Genomic DNA, 25,371 nt, shown 5'->3' on the forward strand with positions numbered 1-25,371 from the left:
TTATCGTTTTAGATGTAACTTTTTCCTATAGGTACTTTTCATGTATCTCACCACGGTATTATTCAGTCTACTGAAACTACTATTTGTAAAAATATATTTTTGCGAATGTGAAAACTTTTTTTTCAAATTATGAAAAATTTCAGCAGAATCACAAGTGAGTGTCATTTATTTAGTAACATTTTTCATTTTTTAATCGACTACACTTTGATATTTGTTTTAATGATACTTCGATTTTTTTTTAACTTCATGTCATTTTCTTTTAATTGTTCAAGAAATTGATGTTAAAAATTTGAAACGATGTTATTGCGTCTCTTCCTCGGATTCGCCAAAAATTCCAGAGTTTGCGTATATTCCAAAGCCATATAAAGTAAGTTTCTTGCTTGGAAAACTGTATAGGTAATAGGTATGAGTTTGGCATAAAATTACTTAGTTTTTACGATTTTTTTTCTGTTTGGATTGCAGGGATTAGAATATGATAAAATTCAAAAAATCCGAAACGAGAACATTGTCCCCTGTATACAGCAATATTATAAAAAACCTTTACTGTTACACGAGGGTAAAATGCAATGGCTTTTTGATCACGAAGGGAAAAGATATCTCGATATGTTTGGTGGTATCGTAACTGTCAGCATAGGTCATTGTCATCCGTAAGTGATTTTTATGTAAAAGTTTATAGCATTAATTCAGCTACTTTTCATGATACACATTTTAATTGTAATTATTCTAGGAAAGTAACACCAACTGCTCATGAACAAATAGACACATTATGGCATAGTACCAATATTTATCAGCATCCTAAACTTTACGAATATGCGGAAGAATTGACATCAACTTTACCTTCTTATTTGAATGTAAATGAACATTATTCAATCTTTTAGGTATAGTATAATAATATTCACATTTTTTGGTTGGTTGTACTTGAAGAACAATTTTTTCACTTACTTGATCCTCCATATTTAAAATATGATGCATAGGTTTACCAGGGTTTACCAATTTGAAATAGGCTATAAAAATTTTGAATTTGGCTATACATTGAAGTAAACAAAATTGGGTGTTTCACGTGTTAGGTACTATCACGAAAATTTGATAATTTTAGAAGAAAGACGTCATCGATACAGGTATTTAATAAGAAAAATACGTATTTTTAAAATGTTAATTTGAGCACCTATGGGCAATACGTAAATGTGTACTTAGATAAGAAAATCTTTATCGAGATTAATTTTATTTCGAAGAATTAATGCATAATTTTCAAGCGTGTGATTTTATTTATTATTACAATCGCTTGCTCATCCGAATAATCATTATAAACCGATATCGAATGGGAAAATGTCGTGGAAGTTTTCAAAGTATTACGTGCTCTTTTGAGGCACTGGAGGAAAAAAACTAATTTAAATAAAAAATGAAAATTAACTACCTAACTAAAGCAAACAAACTACCAATTTTGGATTGCAATTTTTAATAGATAAATTAAAAATAATTTCAAATTTTCAACCATACTGAACTCAGGTGTGGCAAGAATAAAAAAAATTAAGATGTCTCCTTCTTCGTGCTTCAAAGGGTATCGCCTGTCTTCAGCCAATTGAATTTGTATTTTGATGATGATTCGATACTCGAATCTGTAGAGTAAACGTAAAATGTCCAACAGGGGACAAAAAATCCTTAAGTAAATTTATACAAACATGAGTGCCTTGAATTTGGAGGTCCTTCTATCCTATCCCGTGTTCGTAGAACTGTAGTACATAGGTATTAGGTACCTACCTATGTTGAGAGATACTTATTTAGTTACTCTGACTGAGAACTGATGCACATAAATGTTAATATACCTATATATTTTTTTCTTACAGGTTGTCTATTTTGTAAATAGTGGATCTGAGGCAAATGATTTGGCTTTATTCCTTGCTCGTTTATACACCAAAAATTTTGAAATAATTTCATTCCGAAATGGCTATCATGGCATGAGTCCTTACATGATGGGCACAACTGCTTTATCAACTTGGCGTTACAATGTTCCTATTTCCTTTGGTGTGCATCATGTAAGTAAGCTTATCTCAATTCTTGAATTATAAAAAGTACATAGGTACATAATTACATAAATAATATTACTCAAGTACAATTTGTTCCGAGCCATTAATCGTTAATTTCCCAAAGAAAATTAATTTATTTATCTACTTATCAAAGCTATATAATTGATAAAATTGTTCATTTTCAGCAAATAACTTTCTTTTAATGATAAACAAGTTCAGTAATCGTCGACGTTTGAGTTATCATGTTTAAATTCGATCGCTAAAATTAACGTGAGGGAATTAAAATGTCAAATTTATTCACCGAGGGAGAATGCCAAGACCTCGACCTCTATGCTTTTCTTAATATTACTTACCTATCGAATAAAAATAGGCACCATAGTCCGAATAATCGCAATCTAATTCTCCATATTATGATCATACATACCTTACTTGTACATATTGTCAAAAATATAATTTGTGTGCGTGTTTTTTGATATGTTTCTTCTTCTCATTTTTATTTCATCTCTTCATTCTACAAATTTGAAAAAATTTAAATTCGGAGGTTTTTTTTGATGTGGACAGTTGTACTTCTGTATCTCTCTCAATAAAAATATAAGTACTTACTGCGATTCATTTAATACGTAAATTGTTCATTTTCATATTTCACGAATGTAAGAAAAAATTTTTTGATTTTCATCATCATTTTTTTTTCAGGCCATGAACCCAGATGTTTATCGAGGATTGTGGGGAGGAAAACACTGCCGTGATTCTCTTGTACAAACAACCAGAGATTGTGACTGTACAAAATACCGTTGCAAAGCATCTGAAAATTATTACGAACAGTTGGAAGAAGTTTTTAAGTATTCTATCCCTTGTGGACATGTTGCTGGTTTGATGGCAGAATCAATACAGGTCACCATGGTTAAACATAAGCGCAAAAAAATAAACCATAAAAATTTAAATAATGCGTTGTCTAAAATTTTACAGGGTGTAGGCGGTATTGTTCATTTTCCTAAAGGCTTTCTTCAAAAAGCTTACGATTTGGTTCATACAAATGGGGGAGTTTGCATTGCTGATGAAGTGCGTAACTACATATGAGAACTTGTAATTTTAGTCTCATTCATTCACATTAACAATCCAAATTTCTAATTTTATATGTTTTTTACTTTTGCTCGGCTCAGGTTCAAACTGGTTTTGGAAGAACTGGAGATCATTTTTGGGGATTTCAAATGCACGGTATTAAACCGGACATTGTAACTATGGCTAAGGGTATTGGAAATGGATTTCCTATGGCTGCGGTAGTTACGACAGCTGAGATTGCAAAAGTATTGAATTATTCGTCTCATTTCAACACTTTTGGTGGAAATCCATTAGCTTGCAGTATTGGACTGAAAGTTTTACAGGTAAAGTAATCTACCACCTATACTTAGATTAATTCAGCATGGAAGCTTTCAATTTAATACTGTCGTAGTCATTGCACATCGATAAAACCGCAGGGACCCGTAAACTGTAGTTTGAACTTCGTGTTTTCTTAAAACCTGGATAGTTGAAAAATTATTCTCAAAATTAATAAAAAATCAAAAAAAAGTGAGAATTTTGGCCTTTTCTTGTCAAGTACGATTCACTGCTAAATTAAGAGGACATCATCGTCCCTTATTGAGAGGGAGTTTGGAAGAAAAAAATGTTTCTCCCACGTTCTTACGAGGTCTTCGCACATTTTTTGGTACCAAAGCTGCATTTCAAGAATAAAAAAACAAGAACAAAAATCAGAATAAGTCGGTGGGTAGGTAGGTAGGTCTAGGTATGTTGTTGAAAAATTAAGTCCCTGTTGTCTAATTGATATGCAATATCTATGTATTCGCTCGCATTCTTCCGCCATTGAAGATACCTTACCCTACCTACCTACCTACCTACCTACGTACCTACTAAATCACGCATGCTTCACCCTGTAGGTATTTAAATTGAACAGGCGATGTTTCAATTACCTATAGGTAACTAACTACCTAAGTATACCAATACGTTCTATTTATGTACTTTGATTAATTTCCTACGTGCAGGTTATGAAAGAAGACGAATTACAATACAATTGTAAAATCGTTGGTACATATTTAATTGAAGAATTGGCCAAAATGAGGGATGAATTTGAATGTGTCGGAGATGTCAGAGGAAAAGGCCTCATGATTGGCGTAGAACTAGTGAAGAATAAAACTACTACAGTTCCTTTTAGTGCCGCTGATTTTGTAAATATTTGGGAAGATTGTAAAAATATGGGCGTATTGATTGGACGAGGAGGACTGAATGGAAATGTAAGTACCTATAAAAGTTTTTGAATAAACCCATACGCAATTTTCAAATCACTAAAATTATGTTGCTGTGCAGGTGTTAAGATTTACTCCACCAATGTGTGTAACAAAAGAAGATGCAAAATTTACAGTTGATGTATTAAGAAAAGCATTAAAAAATTATTATAATAATGCCAACAAAAATAAGTATTTATTGTAGGCTATCGTATTATGTAGGAACCTGGCGTAATGAGTCGAATGAGAAAAAAAATAAATTACCTATGGTACCTATCAACTTACTCAAGTAATGCTGAATTTCAGTTTCAAAAAAACTGATTATTGTGTAGGTATATGTAATGTATTTTCAACTAATTACTCAGCGGAAGTATTCAATTTTTAAGTTTGTACATCTACAATTTTTTTACTTACTGATTTTGAATTAAAATTTTAATGTAGAGAGATCGAATAATTTAAGCATTACATTAATTACGAAAACTATGATTTTTTTCTGCACAAGCGAGTACAGATGGATGATGTAGGTTTCTACCCTACTCGCATACTTGTAGGTGTATTCAGTCAAGAATCCTGCCGAAGTTTATACATTTTTCTCATTATGTCATAAAATTAGAAATACCTAATGAATTTTACAATCTGTATTAGGAACACTGGTCGTCATTTTGAAAACACCATTCTGGAATAATTGCTTCCGCGTGAATTCCCATCTGTACCAATCTCTCTCTATGCTGCAAAAATCTTGTCAGAGCCAGAGAACTAGAATTTTTTGGATCTGACCACAAACGCTCTGCTGCTGCAGCCGCCCTGGGCCATATTCTAGATTCTACTGCTGAATCATCCACGTATTCTCCCCACATACACACTTCACCACCGAGAACACCTTTTGAAAATTCAGGAATTCGATTATCATACACCTTACTCCACGGGTGATAAACTGTTCTCCCCCAAACACCATGATCTAAGTACCAAGCATCTTTCGTAGACATTATCAACTTGTAATTCAAATTGAGCAACGCTGCGGGTATCGGATCGGATGCTTCTACCCAAGTTTGAATTATTATCTTTGATCTGAGAGAAACAAGTATACACAGATTAGTTATAGAACCAGGGAATAGGTAATTATAAAAGGAATTATTACGTTTGATTGTTGAGAAGGTGTATATTTTCTGGAGTTGTTAATTGACTTGACCATAAAATAATTGGAGTTTTTGAGCTTCCTCTGATATCGTCGAGCATCGCCATGGATTTCAGGTGAAAATTTGCCCATAGTTGTAGAAAACCATCATAATTTCGGTCTAATCCTTCTTTTTTCATTTGCTCGACAATTTCATCCGTTGAATTCCAGCATTCGAAAGTGAGCTAAAAAAAGTTTGTAACTATAGGTAGGTACCTAGTACATAAATACCTAATTGAATAACATGTAGGAAACGGATCCTTTTGCATTTTTATTTTTTTCCTCATTTTATTGTGGGGCTTCTTACCCCAAACAAATTTTTTAAAAATTGCAAAATGATCTCCCTCCCAGCAGAAGGCACTTTGTAAAATATACTCACTTCATCACCACCCATATGAAATGATTCTCCCTTTGGAAATACGCTAATTAGATCTTTGTATATCGAACCCAAAATTTTATAGGTGTTGAGGTTGAACGGATTCAACTGGCCACAAGGTGGCTGAATGCAATAAGTTCTCCAAGGTGTTTGGTTTATACAAACCGCCAATTTTCCGAGACCACTTTTTTCTCCCCACTGCCAACCATTTCCAGCATGGGCTGGAGAATCAATTTCCATCAAAACTCGGATTCCTCGTATTTTTGCGTAATGTAAAATGTCACTTATATCCTGTAAAGTGTATACTTCTCGTGACGAATATGCACCGTACCTAGATTAATTAGACACACAATTTTTTCGTTAGCGTACAATTTTCTCCCCAAAAAAATGTTTAATTGATACGTAGTTATAATTACTCAGCCATTTCTGGAATCCTTGGGAGTTGCAGAGGAAAACTGTGCGAATCTGTAGCATGCCAATGCAAGACGTTCATTTTTGAGTGTGCCATGCCATTGATAATATTTTCGATTGTGCTTATTTTTAGGTAATTCCTACTGGTATCTATCAAAAGTCCTCTATGAGGGTAAACAGGTTGATCGAGAATCGAAGCCTCAGAAATCAGTATCAAGGAACGGGTATCATTTCTCTGAACCACTGTTGTCAGCTGAAACAAGGTTTCTAAAGCATGTCGTGCTCCGAAAATTGTCATCGCGTGAATGTAAACTACAATGTTTTTTCCTGAAACACGAATCAAATAACAAACTCAAGTTCGACGAAAGGTTTTGATTAAGTTGGAGAATTTTCAAAGACCATAATACCTATGTAAATAAAACGTAACCTGATTCTCGTAGCAGATGGAGGTTCACCAAAATTTTAGGCTGAGCCCTTTTTGATTGAATTTGGGGATGAATTCATTTTCCCCATTCATTTAAAATTTTTAAATATGCAGGTCAACTTTTTTTTTTTTCAAAATCACAAACTGTATATTACGTAGGTAGGTAGTAGGTACCTATAATTATATTGTAGCTGTTTGAGATTTTACAAAATATTTTTCAAGTTGAAAATGATTCTTAAATTTAATCTAGCCTCAATCTTACCCACTGTATTCACACGAAGTTGGTACGATTCATCTGTATTCCAAGTGATTTTCACATCAGAAGAAACTGTCGATATTTTAATGACAACATTCGTATCACAAACTTTGATGCAACCAGGATTACAAACAGTCTTCAAATCTTGCAGAAATTTTTGTTTCATTTGTATCATCAAATTACGCGTAGCCAGCAGGTCGTTGCTCTCTGGTATTTGTGTAAAATCGAATTTAATTGCGTCCGGGTGAATAGGAGTGACATTTTTGCTGAAAAAAAATAATTTCATGAAATTAATTGATTTTGTTTTTTTCCCTTCATTGATTTCGAAAATATTTTTGTTTTTTTAATTTTTAGAAATATTTCCCTAGAAAATACCAACGATGATCACTGATCGGACATTGCCATTCAGCGAATCCAATAAAAACATTTTTAAAATAGGTTAAAAAAACAAAAAACACGATTTTGTGAAAATTTTTACCTTTTTTAAAACGTTATTCAAGCAGTAGGTAAATATCTAGTAGGTATCCTACTTGGTTGAAGAAAAAATTAAAAAATTGTAAAAAAAAAGTTTTGATTTTTTCCAACATTTCTATGAATATTAAATACCTGAGGGAGATCTGTCCCGTTGGACGAGGCCAAATTGATCCATATGGTCCGCACATCAATTTACAAACTTCCAATGGAGCATAATCTGCAGTGTTGCTTCTCACATTTTTCTCCAGGTATTCTTTTTTCACGCACTTATCATTTTCGCAAGTCCACGTCCATATCTCACTAAATCAGTGTTTAACAGGCACCTAAATTATTAATTTTAATATTTTGTAGGCTATTAATTTACGAGTTGGAATATTAAGTGAAAAATAATTTATATTGTGGGAAACGATTTCTGTTTTAACACACCTCTCATTTCTAAAAAGTTATCATAATTAAAACTTTTCTCTACGCCCCCTTTCCCTCCTCCTCTTCTACAAAAAGAATCTGGCTTCTTGAATCATTGTATTTAGGTAGGTAGGTAGCATAATAAGTAGGTATAAGTACTATGTGAATAAGCATTAAATGAAATAATTAAGAGTATGTATGTACTCAGTGGTAGGTATAAGTAGAAAGTTCATCTTAAGGTGAAGAAAAGGTATACATACCTTTTTGCATTGGAAAATAACGACAATAGCAACAAAGAACTCACTACACAAGTCATTTTTTCGTTGGTCTGAAAACAACGTAGTGGTTTTCTTTATGCAGTAGTGTAATATTATATCAAACATAACTGACGATTGGCACATTATAAATTTAATGATAAAAGTTGTATCATTAAATTATCATGTGGAAATGGAAATCATTAGGAGACAGTTAGTTTTATCATAAAAACCATCAGAACAAACGTATTCGAATTTCAAAGAAACACATTAGGTAGTTTTTGAATTATCGATAACTGGAATAAGTTCCTAGGCTACCTAAACTGACCATATTTTCACCTTTATCAAGTATTATTCATTCAAGTGGGTAGGTAGGTACTAGGTAGTAGGTATCATCTGAAGTCGGTTACATCTGAGTACAGGGTGCCCAGAAATATCGAGTACCTACCCATAAAAAAGTTTTCTACTAAAATACTTCGGTTGGTCACAGTGAATGATAATAATGATAGCACATGATTGGTTGTTGGACTGGAGAGATAACATTCCACCAATCATATGCATCTATTTCACGTTGCCAACCTATATTTTTAATGAAAAACTTTCTTAAGGGTACTCGATCGATATTTCTGGGCACCCTGTATCAAATTGTTATCTTTGAAGGGATGGAGAGTTATGGTACTTGGATACTCGAGATGAAATGAAAAATTGTTGTTCGTTGCCGGTAATACGTATAACTACTGTTGAGTTGAGCTAAATTAGCATTTTGACCAATAAGTCACAAATTTTTCGACTGAAAATGTTTAGTAGGTAGGTACCTAGGTATTACTTTTTTCGTGAAAGTCGATTGGTTCGAATATTTTATTCAAATTATTTCGCCCTGTTGGTTTATTTTTTCGGCATCTGCCACTTTAACATTAATGCAAAGTTTTTCATTATTCGTACTCGGCTATGTCTATGATGGACATTTAAAGGGAATGCTGTATGACTGTTCAAAAATAAGTATCAGAAATTTTGTATTAAAAATACATACAAGTTGGCAACGTTGAATAGTGATAACCCTCAAAGCGCGCTATTACATCAATCGTTTGTTATCTTCAATTGATATACTTACTTACTGCTATTCTCTCTATAAACAAATTCACATTTTCTCCATCAAAACTTCTAGAGTAGGTACACATCATTTTTGAACGTTCTGTACAAGTGCATGTAACCAACACCAACCTTCCCGTTAGATGGGTTTTCTAGGTGCAAAACACGTTTCACTGAATTGCTACATTGGATACCAGGAAAACACACGAGGAAAATTCTATTCGACTTGAATGAATTAAACATGATTAGGTGTAGGTATACAGTTTTGTGAACAGCGAAACAGTGCATTCTATTCTTAATAATCTGATCAGGAAATTTCAATTTATGTTACGCGGAATAGTTCAATGAAGTAGGTACGTGTAAAATAATAGGTATTTCTTTTGAGCAATAACCAAACAGTCAAGTAGGTGAGACGGAATGAGCCGACGTAGGTAAATTGGTCTTAAGATATTTTTGTTGACATTAATGAAATAGGTTCGTCATCAAGCTACATTTTTTTTTAGAATACCTATGTATAGGTAGGTACCTTATTTAGCGACTTACAAGTAGCAGCTCAAAACTTTCAGGTGCTTACTTATCCTTAGAAAGTTCATAACGTATTTAATGAATCTATACCTATATCGACCCTTGTAAGTAGCCTACATAATAATGTGATTCACATGTGCGTACTCACCTTCACTGAATATTGCAATTTATGTTCTGAGCAAAACAATGTGTAGTACAAGAAACAGTTGAGTACAACAATCATAACAGTAGCTATTACGCAATGCACTTTGAAAAACGATATACTCATTCTTAACGCGGAAAATTTACTATTTATTTTTTCAATTTCTTGTATGCATTGTCTTGAACTAAAAAATTGTTAAAAATCCAAAAAATATAGGTAAAGTAATGACACAATAATAAGCATACAAGTTTGCATTTCAATATGAATAGTAGGTAGTTAGTTATTCGCACATTTACTCGTGTAGACTAAACATATCGTGTATGTTAATGGGACTGTTTTTAAGTGAATGATAAAAACATATGGAAGTAAACAGCAATCTAGGGCGGTTGGGCGGTTCTTGTTATCTTTTAAATTTATATCGTAGGCTACCAGTGTATTGTACCTTACCTACTACCTATGTAGTATAACTAAGCTAATTTCATCAATGCACTACTCGTATTTTAATTATTGAAAAGTTGATTTCGGAAACACTCTCAATTTTTAGTAACAAACATGCAATTGTTTCAAACGCATTCTTTCAATATATACCTAATGTATATAGGTAGGTTGGTATAGGTATGTACTTGGTACTTCAAGCCCAATGGAGGCGCAAAATTTCTGAAAAATCCTTTACCAACCCCTTTATTAATGGATACGAGCCTTGAGCACTCATTTACCCTACCTCTCCCAAATTTTGAAAATCAAAGAAAAAAGTACAATAAGCAACGTGAAATATTTCTTTGCATTACGTTTTATTAATATTCAATATTCAAGTAGGTAAAGTACATTCATATCGAACTACGAAAGGAAAAAATAACTTTTAATGATTTATGAAGTATAGGTACGCACAAGTAGCACGTGCGAATGTTACTTATCAATTATTTACATGCGAATAAAACCTACGTTAATTAATGAAAGATGGTCCATACCTAGTATGTAGGGAAAATTGAAAAAAAAATTATTCAGACACATCACTACTATTTGATGACACCACATTGCAAATAGGACTGATTCGATCTTCAGAAACACTTTTACTCAGATCTGAGGCATTTTCTATGAATTTATCTTCAATAACTGGGGGCGATCGTGCAGAGATGTGCTGCGGTTTCACCACTAAAGGCATCCCTGAAATCATTTACATATATGAACTACTTACCAATACTAAATAAATTGGGTATTTAAAATTTGACTATTTAGTTTGACTTATTTTTATTGCCCATTTAATTAATTAATTAATTAATTTTTTGGAATAAAGACTCTAAATAAATTTACAAAAGAATTTTTCAATGTAGAAAATCAGTGATAGCATAGTTCTCAAGCACTTTGGTAGGTAGGTAGGTACTAGGTAGGTAGGTAGGTAGGTAGGTACCTAATTTATTAGTAATACTAGATAATATAACATAAAACAAGAAACTCACCTTGCATGGATTGATTAGAATGATTTGAAGGTAAAGATGTACATGGCCACATAGGGGAATGAGCTTGAGGATGGATTATTGAAGTGTTTGATCTCTTATCATCTGATTGAAAGCTAAATAAAAAGAAAATTTATTCATAATAATATTTCGTTCTCATAAATTAAAAAAAAAAAAAAAAAAAAAAAACATTTTAAGTTACATAAGACAATAAAGCAATAGAAAACAGGAGGAAGTTATACACATAGCTCTTACTTACATTCCGATGTTGAGCGTCAAACATGAGAAATAATTTTCTTTATAAATTGCCAGATATCAATTACTTTTTTGTTTCCAAATAATAATCAAATGATTGATGAAAAATCGCCAAAAAACAAACTTGCTGTGAAAAAGAAGTCAGATAGGTGCATAATTGCAAATAATTTATTTTTTGGAAAGAGGAAATGTTTTTAAATAGGTACCTATTTTTTAGGAGTTGAAAGCTTCCATTTGATAATCATTATAAAAATTGATTTAAAAACAAGCGAAAATCACACGGCAGTTTTGTAGGCAGTAATTTTCATCTGTTGACTCGATTACTTTTTTGAATAGGTACTTGCTATAACTTATCTATAGGTAACGTTTTCTCAAAGACTTTTTAATTTTTAAAAAATGATTTGGGTAATTTTACACACAAAATGTTTGTTTTGAAGAATTACTTTTATTAAAATGAATGAAAAATACTTTGATATTACGAACCATGGCATGAATCTTTGATATCCATCTCTTGTGATTGGATCTGAACTCATTGATGTAGGAGGCGGATCAGACATATCAGAGGAATGTAAAGGAGTTCGGCCCAGATGAGCACTATTCCCACCTTTTTAAATGAAAACAAGCGTGAAATAGTTTTTAAAATACCTAAGTACCTACTTGGGGTATATGTTCTGAACAGGAAAAAAATCACTAAATTAATCAAAGCAAGAAGAAACTTACCAAGTAGCATTGGCGAAGTTCCTAATCCTAGACAACGTATTCTCCAAGCATCTTGGAGAAGTTGTAAGCGTGCGTGTTTTCTCCACTTTGCTCTACGATTTTGAAACCAAACCTGAAATAAGAAATTGATTCGTGTTTTAGATTAAATTTTTCAAAAAAAATGTATGTAATTTTGTTGATATCTACCTGTACTCTTGCCTCTGATAAATTTATTCTTAAAGCTACTTCTTCTCGAAGAAATACATCTGGGTAGTGTGTTTTCTGAAATAATGACTCTAATTCTTGCAGTTGCTGTGGGGTGAATGTGGTTCTGTTTCGTCGCTGAGGAAAAAAAATTGCAAACTATATTTGAATTTTATTCCTATATTTCTGAATTAATATAATCCGCTCAGTTATTAGGTAAGTATATTTCAAAATGAATAATTTTTTGGGCTAAGTTTACAATAAATTCTCGAAGTATCAAGCAAATTAATAAGCTTGGTGAAATTGATTTGTTCATCTAATTGCAAGTCAAAAAAAAAGTAGGAGGATCAAAATTACTTTAAACATTCTCTAAATTCGTTGAAAATCAAAAAATACGAGTACCTAAATTATAAAAAAATTCTAACTACCTACCTAAAAATTATTAGACATTTTTTTTTAGGTGATAGAGTATTTAAATAATTAATGGATAAATCAATTAATTATCAAATTAAACTTGAAAAATATTACCTGTCGTCGACGACCGAACATATATTCGGAAATTAAATCTGTTGGAAGAGGTGATAAAAACGGACTTGGTCCGGCCATTATGCAAACGGAAATAAAATCATCAACCCTCTTGCGTTAAAGCGATATAAAAGGGGGATGAAACGACTCGATTGCCGTACTGAAATATGATTGGTCTACCGTCTTCCAATGGTAAAACGCAATTTAATTAAACGCCAGAAGCGCCAATATTAATACTTATTACGTTTATTAAAATGGTCAAGTGTAAATAACTTTTTGGCGGTACCCTTGAATTCGAGGAAAAGTCGAGCGTGATTGCAAAAATTACGTATAGGTATAATTATAAATGTATATTCAAATTTGAAAAAAATTGTAATTTTTTTCTGGAATTTAAAAAAAGATCCGGTTTTTTTACTATCAAGGGTAGGTATAGTTTAAGGGCAAAAGACCTGTGAAAACAAATAGGGTACAGAACGATGTTATAGCTTTTTGGTATGCAGTTGGCATGGCGTGTGACAGAAACAATTGCTTGTTACTGAGGAAAAGAAATATTCTCAGAGCACTTGATTTCAACTTTGATAAGTTTCAAATACCATAACTTAGAAAACGAGCAATTAAAAATTCCAAAAAATTATTTATAAATCTTTTTTACCCGAGGAAGATAGGACCAATGATTGATAAGGTAATGGTGTAAAAAATCTGTAAAATGTTTAATGTTTCGAGGAACTCCCTTAAAATTTCTGTATTTCAAAATTCATTTCTGGCAATGTTCATGGTTCACTTGTTCGCCTTTCTTCGAAATTTTACCTAGTACATATATATAGGTACCTACTTATATATTTTACGCTTTCGATAATATGTATTTACCTACTTACCAAAACATTATGAATTTTTTTACAATCAAGTCACCTAGATAATATAACATAGATAGGTATTTTTTGCGATTATAATTTGATTCAGGTTGGTTTAAGAATTTAAAAAGTTGCATGTTTCATTTAGCTTTTGAATTTTTAGGAAAATCAGATACCTAATTTAAACAATTTAATTTGGATTCGTATGAGATTAAACTCTTTAATTTGGTAGGTAATACGTACGTAGTACATACATAATTAAATCGATAAATTATCAAATATTTTGAAGTTTAAGAATCTTTTAAAACAAGTAGGTAACTAATGAACCGTAAATTTTTTATACCGAATAAAGAAGTATTGTCGTAAACTCAAGTTTTGGGTGCTGAATTTCAGTTTTTGAATTTTGACGAATTTTTCGAAATTTGAATTTGGATTATTTTCTGTAGCAATTTCGAGTGTTCTATTACCACTACCAGTTTTTGGAAAATCATCACAAAAAGGGGCAAAGTTTGCACTGTTTGTGGTCCATTTCATCACTTTAGGCACAGGTTTTAAATCCAAAATTTCTGTGTTGGTTTTTTTTGAAAAAAAAAGAAAAAAAATAGAAAATTCTTTGTTTACAGAAGCATTAATATGAATCCTAATTCTGATTTAAAAGATCAATTGGTGGCTCTCTTAAGTTATTATGAAACCTGTAGCGAATTTTTTAACCTCCAAGTCCTCAAAAAAATTGTGCTTGAATCACTCAAAAGGATCACAAAGACACGCTGAATTTCATGTTAACTCTATGGTAATGTTTTCCTTAAACATGGGAAACCCTAAAATCTGCAGGAGATCTCTATGTTTTGAAACCACTACCAATCGATTCAAAAAGTCACAAGTCAAACAGGAACTAAGTATAAATTCAAGTTTTTTTTTACCTCAACTTGATCAATTTCGGGTTTTTGTCGAGAATGACCCAAATTTAAATTCTCAAAATTTCTGAAAAATCAAATAAATTTTGTCAGCTGGTGTATTTTCCAATGTTCATTTGAACACACCACTCTGCTGAGTTTTTCCCAAATGGCATAGGTAAGTAGGTATTATGTTTAAAAAAAGAATATCTTGGGGGACTTTTTCAGAAAATGTGTTACCGAATTCTGTGGGCAGAGGCGTGCCGAACCTGTGGCCAGGGGAGGGGGAGGGGTCTCACCCCCTTCAAATAGAAAAATGTTGGCAAAAAGTTGGAAATTTTCGGGAAAAGTTAGGTAGGTTGGAAAAAGTTGAGAAATTTGGGAGGAAGTTGAGTAAGCTGGGAAAATCAAAGAATTGCCAAAAACCATTGAATATTATAAATTGTCAAAAGCTTTCAACCTCGCTTCTCTCGGACTAGATCATTTTTCTTTTCCAGAGTAGAAAAATTGACTTCGCACTCCAAAAATGATGTTTTGCTAAAAATTTTCCAAAAAAAATATCTCCGAAATATTTCAGAAGTCCCAACTTTTGCTAAAATATCAAAAAATATGTAAATGTAACAAGATCTGAGAAATATATTCTATTCTATTCTATTCTATTCTATTCTAAAAAATGACATATTTTTCGCCAAAAATTTGAAAACAATTTCTAATTTTTGCCCAAATTGGTTCCCTTTAAAGAATAAACATCGTGTCTTCGAGAAAATAAAGAATTACGAATTTTTGAGAACTTTTGCTCTCTACTCGTTCGGGCCTTATTCATACGGGTATTTTTAAAAATGCATAACACTTTTTTCAAGAAATAAATGTTTCTTCAGCCTTTTGAATCATATTTCCTCCCCTAGTAAGGAGTCCCCAAAGTTGAGAAAATCAGAAAAAATTGCAAACAGATAAATAAAAATCAAGAGAAAATTTTTGAAAATATCTCCCCCCCCCCTTCTCAAATAAAAACCTTCGTCGGATCCTCAAATAATGTTGGCTCTCTTGTATAGAGCACCCCCATTTTTTGTGTAGAATTTTTTTTTGAAATTCGAGGGAAACTTTTCCAGTAGGTACAAAATATTTCATGAGTGATGAAGGAGAAAATTTTCTTCCAAAATTCATTTTACAGTAGTCTAGTTCTTCTCTTATACGTATATTGAAACATGTGTAATCTTTATGACATTTTTATAAATCGTGTGGCCGCTCTCTTGTTTTATTTTCATAACTTACGTACTTATTTAATTAACCAATTCGTTTATGGACTATCGATTTTTGTTTCAAATATTTTTGATTCAAGTTTTATTTTAAAAAATTCATTTTAAATCTGCTTTTTTTTCAAAAAGTTTACTTACTTAGAGCTTCAGAATAAAAGAAATTGTATTTAGCAATTGGTTTAAAGAGGAAAAATGCGAAAATTATCGATTTAAATGAAATTTTAAATGATTTTTTTAGGTACCTACCTACCTACTCATAATAGTCAAGTTTTTTCCTTTTTTTCCAGCTTGAAAATGACATTTTCCAAAAGAATTGGGTCATTATTTGCAGAATTTTTCGACCTAAGAATAATTTTTCTTGATTGGCTGGTTTTGCTCATTCCGCCCCACTGCTGTTGGACTGCAGGAGTGCAGGTAGACAGTTAGACACTTGGGAATTTCATAGAACAGACGTAAACAGACGTCATGGAATTTGATCGAAATAAATAACTCCTGGAGGACTGATCTAGATTCAGGTAGCCATCTACCTAATTCGCTCTAAGTGTTTAGGTAGTAGGTACATTCAGGGCTTATGTACATGACGTATGAATGATTATTGGTGAATGGTAAGATGAGGGCTGGAGCAGAGCGCAGGGAAATGTAGATAGTAACCAACTATTTAGCTCTTGGTTGAATTCAGTGTCTGGGTTACTAGCTGGCTGATATGAAACGATTCACCACTATTGGTTATCCATTTCTGCACTTGTTTTTTGGATTTTTTTTCATGTGCATAACAAATCGTCCTTGTATCTATCTACCTATGTAAAAAAAAGTACCTAACCTAAGTGGGGATAAAGTTTGAAAAGCGAAGTTTAAGATAATGAATTATATTAGTAAAATTGATGAAAATGGAATAAAAGGCATCTACCGAGAGTTAAACATTGGAAAAGCGTCGAGAATATCAAAGGAAACCTGTATTTTTTACAAAGTCGGCAGCTAATTTTATGTAAAGCAAATTAAATGAAAGTCCATTCACCGGAAAAGCGGCTCTCTGTTTTGAATAGAAACCAAAGTAAACGAGATAACTCGAGGTCCACTATTAATAATTACCTCATTCATTATCATTGTAAATGGTGCTATATTTTCGTTCTCCTTTCCACCATTTATGCTTATACCTAAACGAATTTAATCTCTTTGAAACGTAAAAACGTGATATATTTACCTACCTATCTATCTACTTACCTTATTCAAATGCGCTTTTAAACCTTTTTTTTCTTTCATTTTTTAACATCCATTTTTTTGAAATTTGTATGGTTTTTCTAAAATGTAGGTAATTTTGCGTGGTTTATAACTCGAGTCTCGATGATGACTTTCGATGTATTGTTTAAATTCTTATTTAATCATTTTAAAATTACATTTCATCGAGTATACGTTGTGGAAGATGATATTTAACATCCCTCTATTAAAAAAAAATAATATAGGTGAAATTGGGGTGTACGATAAAACGCATATTTTTGTACAATAAAAATTATAGAGAAAAACTGGTATATACAAAGTGATGCGAGACAATTGAAGTCGAAATACGGAATTACGAACCCCAGTTGTTAAATACAATAAAAGACGTCCGCGTATAGTATTCAGGATACGCCTATATGACTTGATTAATTTCGGTTATTGATTGAACGCAGAACTGTAAATTTGAATTATATGAATACGTGCACACTGCACAACTTATAATCTTTTCTATTTTATTGATATACGATGGAAAACTTTTCAAAATAAAGCCATATCAGATCGATATGTTTTACCAGATCATCTTATAGAAGTTCATTTATATGCATACAGTAATTTCACCAGTAAAGATGAATAGGTACCTACATATACCTATCTTCCTATTTACGTGTAAGTATTGAAAAGTTTTGATAAAACGATGTCCAGTCCACTATTGGAATACTTTGAAAATGCAATCTCGAATACGAGTTTTGGTCCATTATCTAAATGACAACAAAACGAGAAACCATCGAGAACAAGTGGACCATCTGTTATGTTGAAACTTATAAGGTTTATGTTATGATTAAAACAACGTCGCACCGAGTATTGTCTTCGATATAAAAGGTTTATCATTTGCCAGTTTACTCATTCAACCATTTGTTAGTTATCATCGTTTAGCGAATAGGCAAATTCGCAACTCATTGTTTTAGCAGCATTTGTATAATGCACATCAAAACTGTTACGGTTATTTGTGGTTATTGTTGTCGTTGTTACCATCAAATGAATCATCAAGAAGGGAAAAACAAAACAATACTAGACATTCCTTTTGGTCATTACGATATTTTCATTTCCACAGACAATAAAAAAATTAGGTAACAGTTTGAATGAAAATGAAGCGAAAGAATTTTTCAGGCGCCTACTTTGGTATGGGTGAGCCACCACTTTTATTGTATGTAGGTACATGATCTAATAGGTGAGTAATTGATTAGGTAAGTCGGCAACACGGTTAGATTCTAAGTAATCAGTTTCAAAATTGTTGTTCAAAAAATAATTGAAATTCTATTTTATTTTTACTGAATTAATTAAACAAATATTCAGCGTCCAAAAAAAATACTTTTGTGTAGGTAGGTACCTATTTTCAATTTATAAGACTCTGGTACCCCTAAAATTGAATTTTTTTGGTATACCAAAGTCACATTTTTGATAAGTCTTAGGCTGTCAAGCGCAATAAGGCAATTGTATTTTTTTTTTTAAATTATTAAAAATGTAAAATGCTCTAATCATTTATCAAAATGGTCATTTCCAAGTGAAATTTATGTCGTCACTTGAAGAGTAATTTTCCAGTAAAAGTAGCAATAATGAGTTTCCTAATCACTGTCGAGATACAAACGAGGTTCTAGCAAAGGTAATAATTTTTTTTGTTTCCTTCTTTTTGAAAAATGTTGCCTGAAAAACACAAAGTTCTCATGCTGGTAAGTATATCTAGGTACTTGAATTTCAAAAATGTTTTTTTTTTATTGAATAGATAATAAGATGAAAGTTTTGAATACTTACTTTGGTCAACTTACAGAGTTCTTAATTAAGCTCTCTACGTACAAAAATTCGACTTTTTTGAAATTTGAAATCAAGAGATTACAATCAATCTTACGACTAAAATTTGAACGAAATCCAGTCAAAACCAAAGAGCACATCGTAGTATCTTTACGATCAAAATTTCAAGTGCCAAGTTAAATTTTGGGATTTTGTTGAATTTTCGAAAATTTGAAAAATTGAAAAATGCATTGTTATTAGTCAAGTACCTATTTTGTTTGGACGAATTTTTATTTCAATCCTCTACATTTATAATTCATTTTGAGATGTTAATGGTTCCAGAAAGTTTTAAATTCTCTTAGCGAGTTGGTGATTTCAAATTCAGTATGTACGAGTAAGTATGTACTTATTTTAGAAAGGCTGAGAAAGTGAATCTTTGGCATCCTATAGCTAAAATTTCAACGAAGAGCAATATCAACTTGCAGAAAGACAGGTAGGTAGAAGAAATGGAATTTCCGAATTCCGAAACCACAAACCATACCTTCCTACCAACAAACAATTCATTAGGTATAGGTAATGTGAATTTTGACAGCTCCAGAATGGCTTACAATCATGTAGTTATTTTTGAGCTGGCAAAAAAAAAATGTTTATGAAATGAACGGAAGTGGCTTTTTTTTAGTTTTTCAAATTTTTAAACATTTGTGAAATATTCAAAATTAATTTCAATTTAGAAAAAGATGGTTGCGTGGCAAATGGGGGATGAGGCTGAGGACATTCTGTTCCTGTTTTAATCTAAATTTTTGAAAATAAAAATCATGAAGCATAAATTCCGATGTAATTTTTAAAGGTGCACCTTTAAAAAGAACTTTTATTATTCATGAATAATAAAAGTTCTGTAATGAAGTGGCTCATTTTTTCAACATTGAAGAAGCTTTACGAGGGAGGTGCCACAGGTGACATTCACCGATTTCAACGATTATTGCATCATTGGATAGAGGACATCGAACATAGCGTAACCCCAAATTTTCAGCTACTGAAGTTGATATTTCAGCCTTCCCGGGCGATTTTTCGATTTTCACATTGCAATTTTGAAAAAATCGAAAAATCGCCCTGGAATGCTGAAATATCAACTTCAGCAGCTGAAAATTTCACCGTGGGCTATTCTCATCATATGTATTGAAATGCTCAAATAATATGGAAGTTGTCGGTATGCGACCTCCACCGACTATTTTAGGCCAATTTTTCAAAATTGTCATGTGAAAATAAAAAAATCGCCCTGGGAGGCTGAAATATCAGCTTCAGCAGCTGAAAATTTCACAGTGGGCTAGTCTCATCATATGTATTAAAATGTTCAAATAATATTGAAGGTTTCGGGATGCGACCTGCGCCGACTATTTCTGACCATATTTTTCAAAATTGCCATGTGAAAATCGAAAAATGAAATATCAACTTCAGCAGCTGAAAATTTTGTGGTAAAGTATGTTCGATGTCCTCTATCCAATGGTGCAAGAATCATTGAAATCGATGCATGTCATTTGGTTTGGGGCACCTCCCTTGTTAATATGTTAGGGCCCGAATACTAACATGAGTCATGAGTCACATAAATCTCGACGACTTTATTGTCTACAACATGGTATGGTCAATTATGAAGATAAGCCAGTTTGTTTTCCATGTTAGGTATACCTTCTTGAATTTTTTTTTGTTCGATTTCAAAAATGTCGCTAGAATTTATGCTTAAAACTATAGGTAAAAAATTCATTTGAGTTGCAATAAATTCACCAACTCATATTTGATTCTTTTAATCTTTCTGTTGTATATTTTTTTTAGTAGGTACCTACTACCTACCTAAGTAATTTTCAATCAAATATTGGTATCAAAAGCTCTTTTTATTTCAGAGTACATTAGAGCATTTCGATAAAGAACCATGCTTTTCAAAAAACTTGAGTGGGTGTCGAAATCTAAATTTGTCCTTGAAGCTTCTCATCTATTCCTTAAATTGTTGTTTCAAGAGTTCCAACATCCAGTCAAGAATAATTTTTCCGAACGAATTCTAAATAAATGTACCTACCTAAAATAAATGTTGAGTGTAAGCAATTTATGCTCAATTTTCATTTTTGCTTTTCTTTTCAAAAACGCCCACATATTTACCTGGTCAAAAAATTTCTTTTTTGTGTGCATAACTTTTTGAAGTATTTTTTTTTTTTATCAGCTTGGGGCTGACAGGTATGTAGGTATTACGATGGTTCCAAACTTCCAACTCATTCAATCAGTATTTAATAAAGAAGACACGACTTCTTACATTTGTTTTCAATGCACTTCTCCTATTTTTAGTTTCTTATGAGTTATGACTTGTGATAAATTAATTTGGGTTAAAATTTAAATTTAATCAAGTATCATAAAAAAAGTCAAATTCCCATGATTTTGAAGAAGTACTTAAAACCCTTAATACACATAAAACAAACATTTTTTATTGAGGTGGACATTTACATACGTTAAACATGATTACATGTTTTTTGATGCAGGTATAGGCATCGAAAATGAACATCTCATTCAGTCATTCTCATTTCCCAAAAACTCATCTCTAAAATTTCAATCGAAAATTTCAATCAATTCCTAACGTTTTTCTAAACATCACCGACAATTCAGATTTTTTATTTATAAATAAAATTACTGTCAATTAAAAAATCTGTCGACTTTAAGCAGATTAAAAAAAAAACGAACGCGAATACAATACGTCGATGAATGAAATTATTTTCATTCCAGAGAAAAACTGTCGGCGTGAAATTTCCAACAAAAATACGACATTTCCTTTGATTATTTTAGAAAACACAATATTATAATGAAAGCAGAATCAGCTAGAACCTGGGGTATAATATGAGGGAGGTGAAAAGGGTGTCAAAATTCAAAACAGTTTTGTATTTGCGTTCATAAAGTAGACAGATGTCATTGTGTGTATCGTATATAATGATTATACAGTTTTGTAATCAAGTCGTATGATGAATTAAACTGAAGGAGTAATAGTGAGCGAAGGGAAAGAAGAAAACTGAGGGAGGATCCCTGTTTCACGATTATTCTTTCGCAGAAATCTTTTTCTATCTCACCGACTCTATTGTATGATCTCTTTTTTTCTCATATTATTAATAACTTAATGTACACGTTTTCCTTAATGTAAAAAAGTCAGTTCTATCGTATTTTCTTTTTAAAGAAAAACAAAACTCTTTTTTCACTTTTTTTTCTTTTGTTTTCATCTTTTTGACTTTATATATATATTTTTTAGTTTTAATACTATAGAAAAGATGCACAAACACCGTGAAAAAAAGTATTTCTCTCGTTTATTGTACGTACATACGCTGTCTTAACGTACTTATTTTAAATCTTCGCGATTTTTTTTTGATGTTTGGTGATGTGTTTTCGTATGTAGTTTATGATAAAAAGAAATATTTCACTTTGATGTACCCACTTTTCGTACTGCAGTCTGGAAGAGTTTACATTGATTTAGTTCTCGATTTACTGTCGTGTTTTTTCATTTTTTTTCATTTTTTTTTGTTTCTTTGAAATTAAATTACATGAGTGTATTTGTTTGTTGAAATTGCACAAGCACCTAATGACTAATATGAAGGTGTTGAAGTAAAAGGTAATTGTAATACCTGCTCGTGCAGACATCGACATTCATATATTTATTAATTATTTAATTACCTATAGCTAAGCCAGTAGGTAATAGGTAATTCAATAATTAGGCACAGGACTGGGAGGGAGAAAAAAGATTATATTTAATCGCATATACGTATACTTAAACCTGTAAGTGTAATGTGTAAGATAAATAACATGATTTGGGTAGGTACCTAGTTATATCGTGTAAAATTGCAAGAGAGATTCCAAGAACTTCAGTACTTCTCCCCAATTTTTCAACTGAAAATTTCCAAAATTTTAGCTCCTAAAATCAGAAACTGTGGGTGTTTATAAGGGTTTAATTTTTCCAAAACAGCTTAAAAATTTCATAAATTAATTGATGAAATACCCAATCGAAAAAAAAAACAACCGTAATTTGCGGTTACACAATTAAATTTGTAAGTGAATAAATAGGGTATTTCATAAATTAATAGGTAATCAACTGTTCAAAATGAACATTTCGAGTAGGTACCTCCCTACCTTCATAAATCAAACTTGTTATTACGAGTACAATGGATAGGCATTTGAAATGTTGGGAAACATAGTACATCCTATAGAAAAATTATGTTACGATTCTTATTATTGGTAGCAAATAACTGTCATGCTGCATAAACGCACCTTTTTTTTCTTCTTCTTCTTTTTTTTGTATTTATCTTAACAAGAAAATTTTACTATTGAAAAATGAATAATTTGTAGCGGAAGCGAGATGGAAAACACGATAAAGGAAAATATCTGATTAATTCCATTGAAGAATGAAAAGCGAAAAATAAATGAAAAAAGCTACGAGAGCAGGTGCGGAGAAAATAAAAAATAAAACGATGATAATATGAAATTAAAAAAAGTTTCTTTTCTATGCGAAATATTTTGCGTTATTCAAACGAAATATAAGAAATTCGAAAAATCCACTTTACTTGATTTGAATCAGAATTTTAGTGCACACAATAGAAATGGTTTGAAGAAAAGAATCGGAAAACCGATGAATTTTCCTTTTACAATCTATTTAAACAGTGGTCTCAGTGGGGTGTAAATTGTTAATTCCATTCCGTCTGTTTATTTGCCTACATAGGTATCTACTTGCCGGAAAAATAATCAAGTAGACGAATTATTATCGTATTATTATAATACTTACCGTACCTATTATACATATAAAAAAAATGTTCAAGAAGGTGGTTTTGTCGATATACCTAGGACTAGGTATCATAAATGAAAATGATTTGCGCCACAATTTTCACTCTACCTGATAGATATCATTTTCATTCATCGTATTCGAAGTCGATAGCTATAGATATGGTTTGAAATACTTAGAGCACATGAAATTGCAAAATTTACCTTAAACGACATTATCGAAAGTAAGTATTAATCAACCTAGTATCTTGCTGATTTAATTTTCTGTGGAATTTCCCCTTCAAAGTGGTATCTGGTTTGAAGTTTATATAGTTGGTGAGATAAACGCAAAGAGATAACGCAGGGTTTAATTAACGAAATTCTATTCACGAGCCTGAATTACCTACCGCCGTTCAGACGCACCCTTTTTAAAAAGATGTGGTCAAACTACCCCTAATAACATCAATAAAATAATAGACTTTGCAAACAGCTTTTTATATGTTTTCAATAACACTCAACGAGTACTCAGTATTCTGCGATTAATCAAACATGAAAATCAAAGAAGCTTTCGGTGTTCGGTTTTTGTTTTTCGCGATACTTACTTCAAAGTTTAAAATTTGTATATACTGTAAAGTGTATCCATTTCATTTCATCCATTTATATGATTAAAATTAAATTTACACGAGTATAGGGGTAATTGCAATTTGAAAGGATTTTGTCTACGTTCGTATTTGCATCTCGCCACACGCGTGTTCGTATGATGTACAAATATACATTCGATGAATGAATTTGTATGTAAAGTTGTTCACATTCACTCGAGTTAATGTAGGTAGGTACGTACCTAAATGCAATAATTGCAGCGAAGAAAAATATTGGTGTGAGCTTGCTGACTGCTAGTTATTTTTTTTATTGAGGTGGAAAAGGATGCGTATAAAATAGTCGCTTCAAAATTCGCTACTTCCTTTCCGTCATCACGAAAACAACATGGTCTATGTTCTATGAGGGTAATTATAATTACGTACCTAGTACCTACCTACATTATCTAGGTACTTAGTCAGCTATTTGAATCGCGGTACCCATATGAATTCATGCATAAGGTGGTTACATATATGTATATTCCTATTTTTTCATGAATTTGTGTTTTGAAAAATATTGTTTTTCATTTCATGTTGAAAGTTGGATTAAAAGTGCTATAATTTGTAAGTACACAATACACATAAATGTACTATATAGTGACTTTAAAAAGGTAGGCATAAGTGAGTATGATAAGTTGATGCTTCTCACTTTACTCAACATACATTTTATTCGGTACCTACCTAAATGAACTGCAGTTTTTGTCTCTTCCTGTTTTCTTCTCTTTTTAAAAAAATGTACACGGGTACTTGGAGAAATCATTTTTTTTTTTTTTGAAAAAAAAATCTAGGAATTTAGAATAGGTATTAGGTAAGCTTGACCAACTGAAATAAGTAGTTGAATTTTCACCATGTAACGGCAAAAAATTTCAGGTCATTCTTCACCATTAAAGTATTTAACTTTTTTTTAAAAAAAAAGTTGGAAACCAGTCAGAGATCGCCATTACTCGTCATAATGTACTATTCACACTTCCAGTAATAGTATTGAATGAATCGAAT

General features: G+C 31.8%; 3 protein-coding genes and 1 long non-coding RNA gene across 7 annotated transcripts; 1 reads left to right on the forward strand and 3 right to left on the reverse strand.

Annotated features, from left to right (window-relative positions):
* Nucleotides 1–14: 14 nt before the first annotated feature.
* On the forward strand, nt 15–4,742 carry LOC135842166 (alanine--glyoxylate aminotransferase 2, mitochondrial-like). Its single transcript, XM_065359553.1, has 10 exons — nt 15–154; nt 273–367; nt 463–647; nt 728–851; nt 1,845–2,033; nt 2,718–2,915; nt 2,991–3,083; nt 3,185–3,406; nt 4,061–4,309; nt 4,383–4,742. Exons 1-10 carry the CDS (start codon nt 130–132, stop codon nt 4,503–4,505), a joined length of 1,503 nt encoding a protein of 500 aa, XP_065215625.1. The 5' UTR covers nt 15–129; the 3' UTR covers nt 4,506–4,742.
* On the reverse strand, nt 943–2,733 carry LOC135842172 (uncharacterized). The gene is made up of 2 exons (XR_010558077.1): nt 2,628–2,733; nt 943–2,535 (listed from the first exon to the last, which is right to left on the reverse strand). It is a non-coding gene; the product is annotated as an uncharacterized LOC135842172 (long non-coding RNA).
* Nucleotides 4,426–10,171, reverse strand: Hexo2 (Hexosaminidase 2). Of its 4 annotated transcripts, XM_065359547.1 has the most exons (8): nt 9,837–10,171; nt 8,081–8,148; nt 7,548–7,715; nt 6,948–7,207; nt 6,267–6,588; nt 5,854–6,181; nt 5,439–5,659; nt 4,426–5,368 (listed from the first exon to the last, which is right to left on the reverse strand). In XM_065359547.1, the coding sequence occupies exons 1-8, from the start codon at nt 9,954–9,956 to the stop codon at nt 4,942–4,944; spliced, it is 1,914 nt and encodes a 637-aa protein (XP_065215619.1). In that variant the 5' UTR covers nt 9,957–10,171; the 3' UTR covers nt 4,426–4,941. The 4 variants fall into 4 exon arrangements, with proteins under 4 accessions (XP_065215619.1, XP_065215622.1, XP_065215620.1 ...); XM_065359550.1 differs by lacking the exon at nt 8,081–8,148; XM_065359548.1 differs by lacking the exon at nt 8,081–8,148 and having other exon boundaries at nt 7,548–7,738.
* Nucleotides 10,172–10,604: 433 nt separating this feature from the next.
* LOC135841101 (homeobox protein aristaless-like 3) lies at nt 10,605–13,061 on the reverse strand. The gene is made up of 6 exons (XM_065357904.1): nt 12,971–13,061; nt 12,446–12,580; nt 12,260–12,371; nt 12,023–12,143; nt 11,288–11,400; nt 10,605–10,994 (listed from the first exon to the last, which is right to left on the reverse strand). The coding sequence occupies exons 1-6, from the start codon at nt 13,046–13,048 to the stop codon at nt 10,828–10,830; spliced, it is 726 nt and encodes a 241-aa protein (XP_065213976.1). The 5' UTR covers nt 13,049–13,061; the 3' UTR covers nt 10,605–10,827.
* Between the last annotated feature and the right edge of the window lie 12,310 nt (nt 13,062–25,371).

This window comes from Planococcus citri, chromosome 3 (genome assembly GCF_950023065.1).
Source record: "Planococcus citri chromosome 3, ihPlaCitr1.1, whole genome shotgun sequence".
Lineage (NCBI taxonomy): Eukaryota > Metazoa > Arthropoda > Insecta > Hemiptera > Pseudococcidae > Planococcus > Planococcus citri.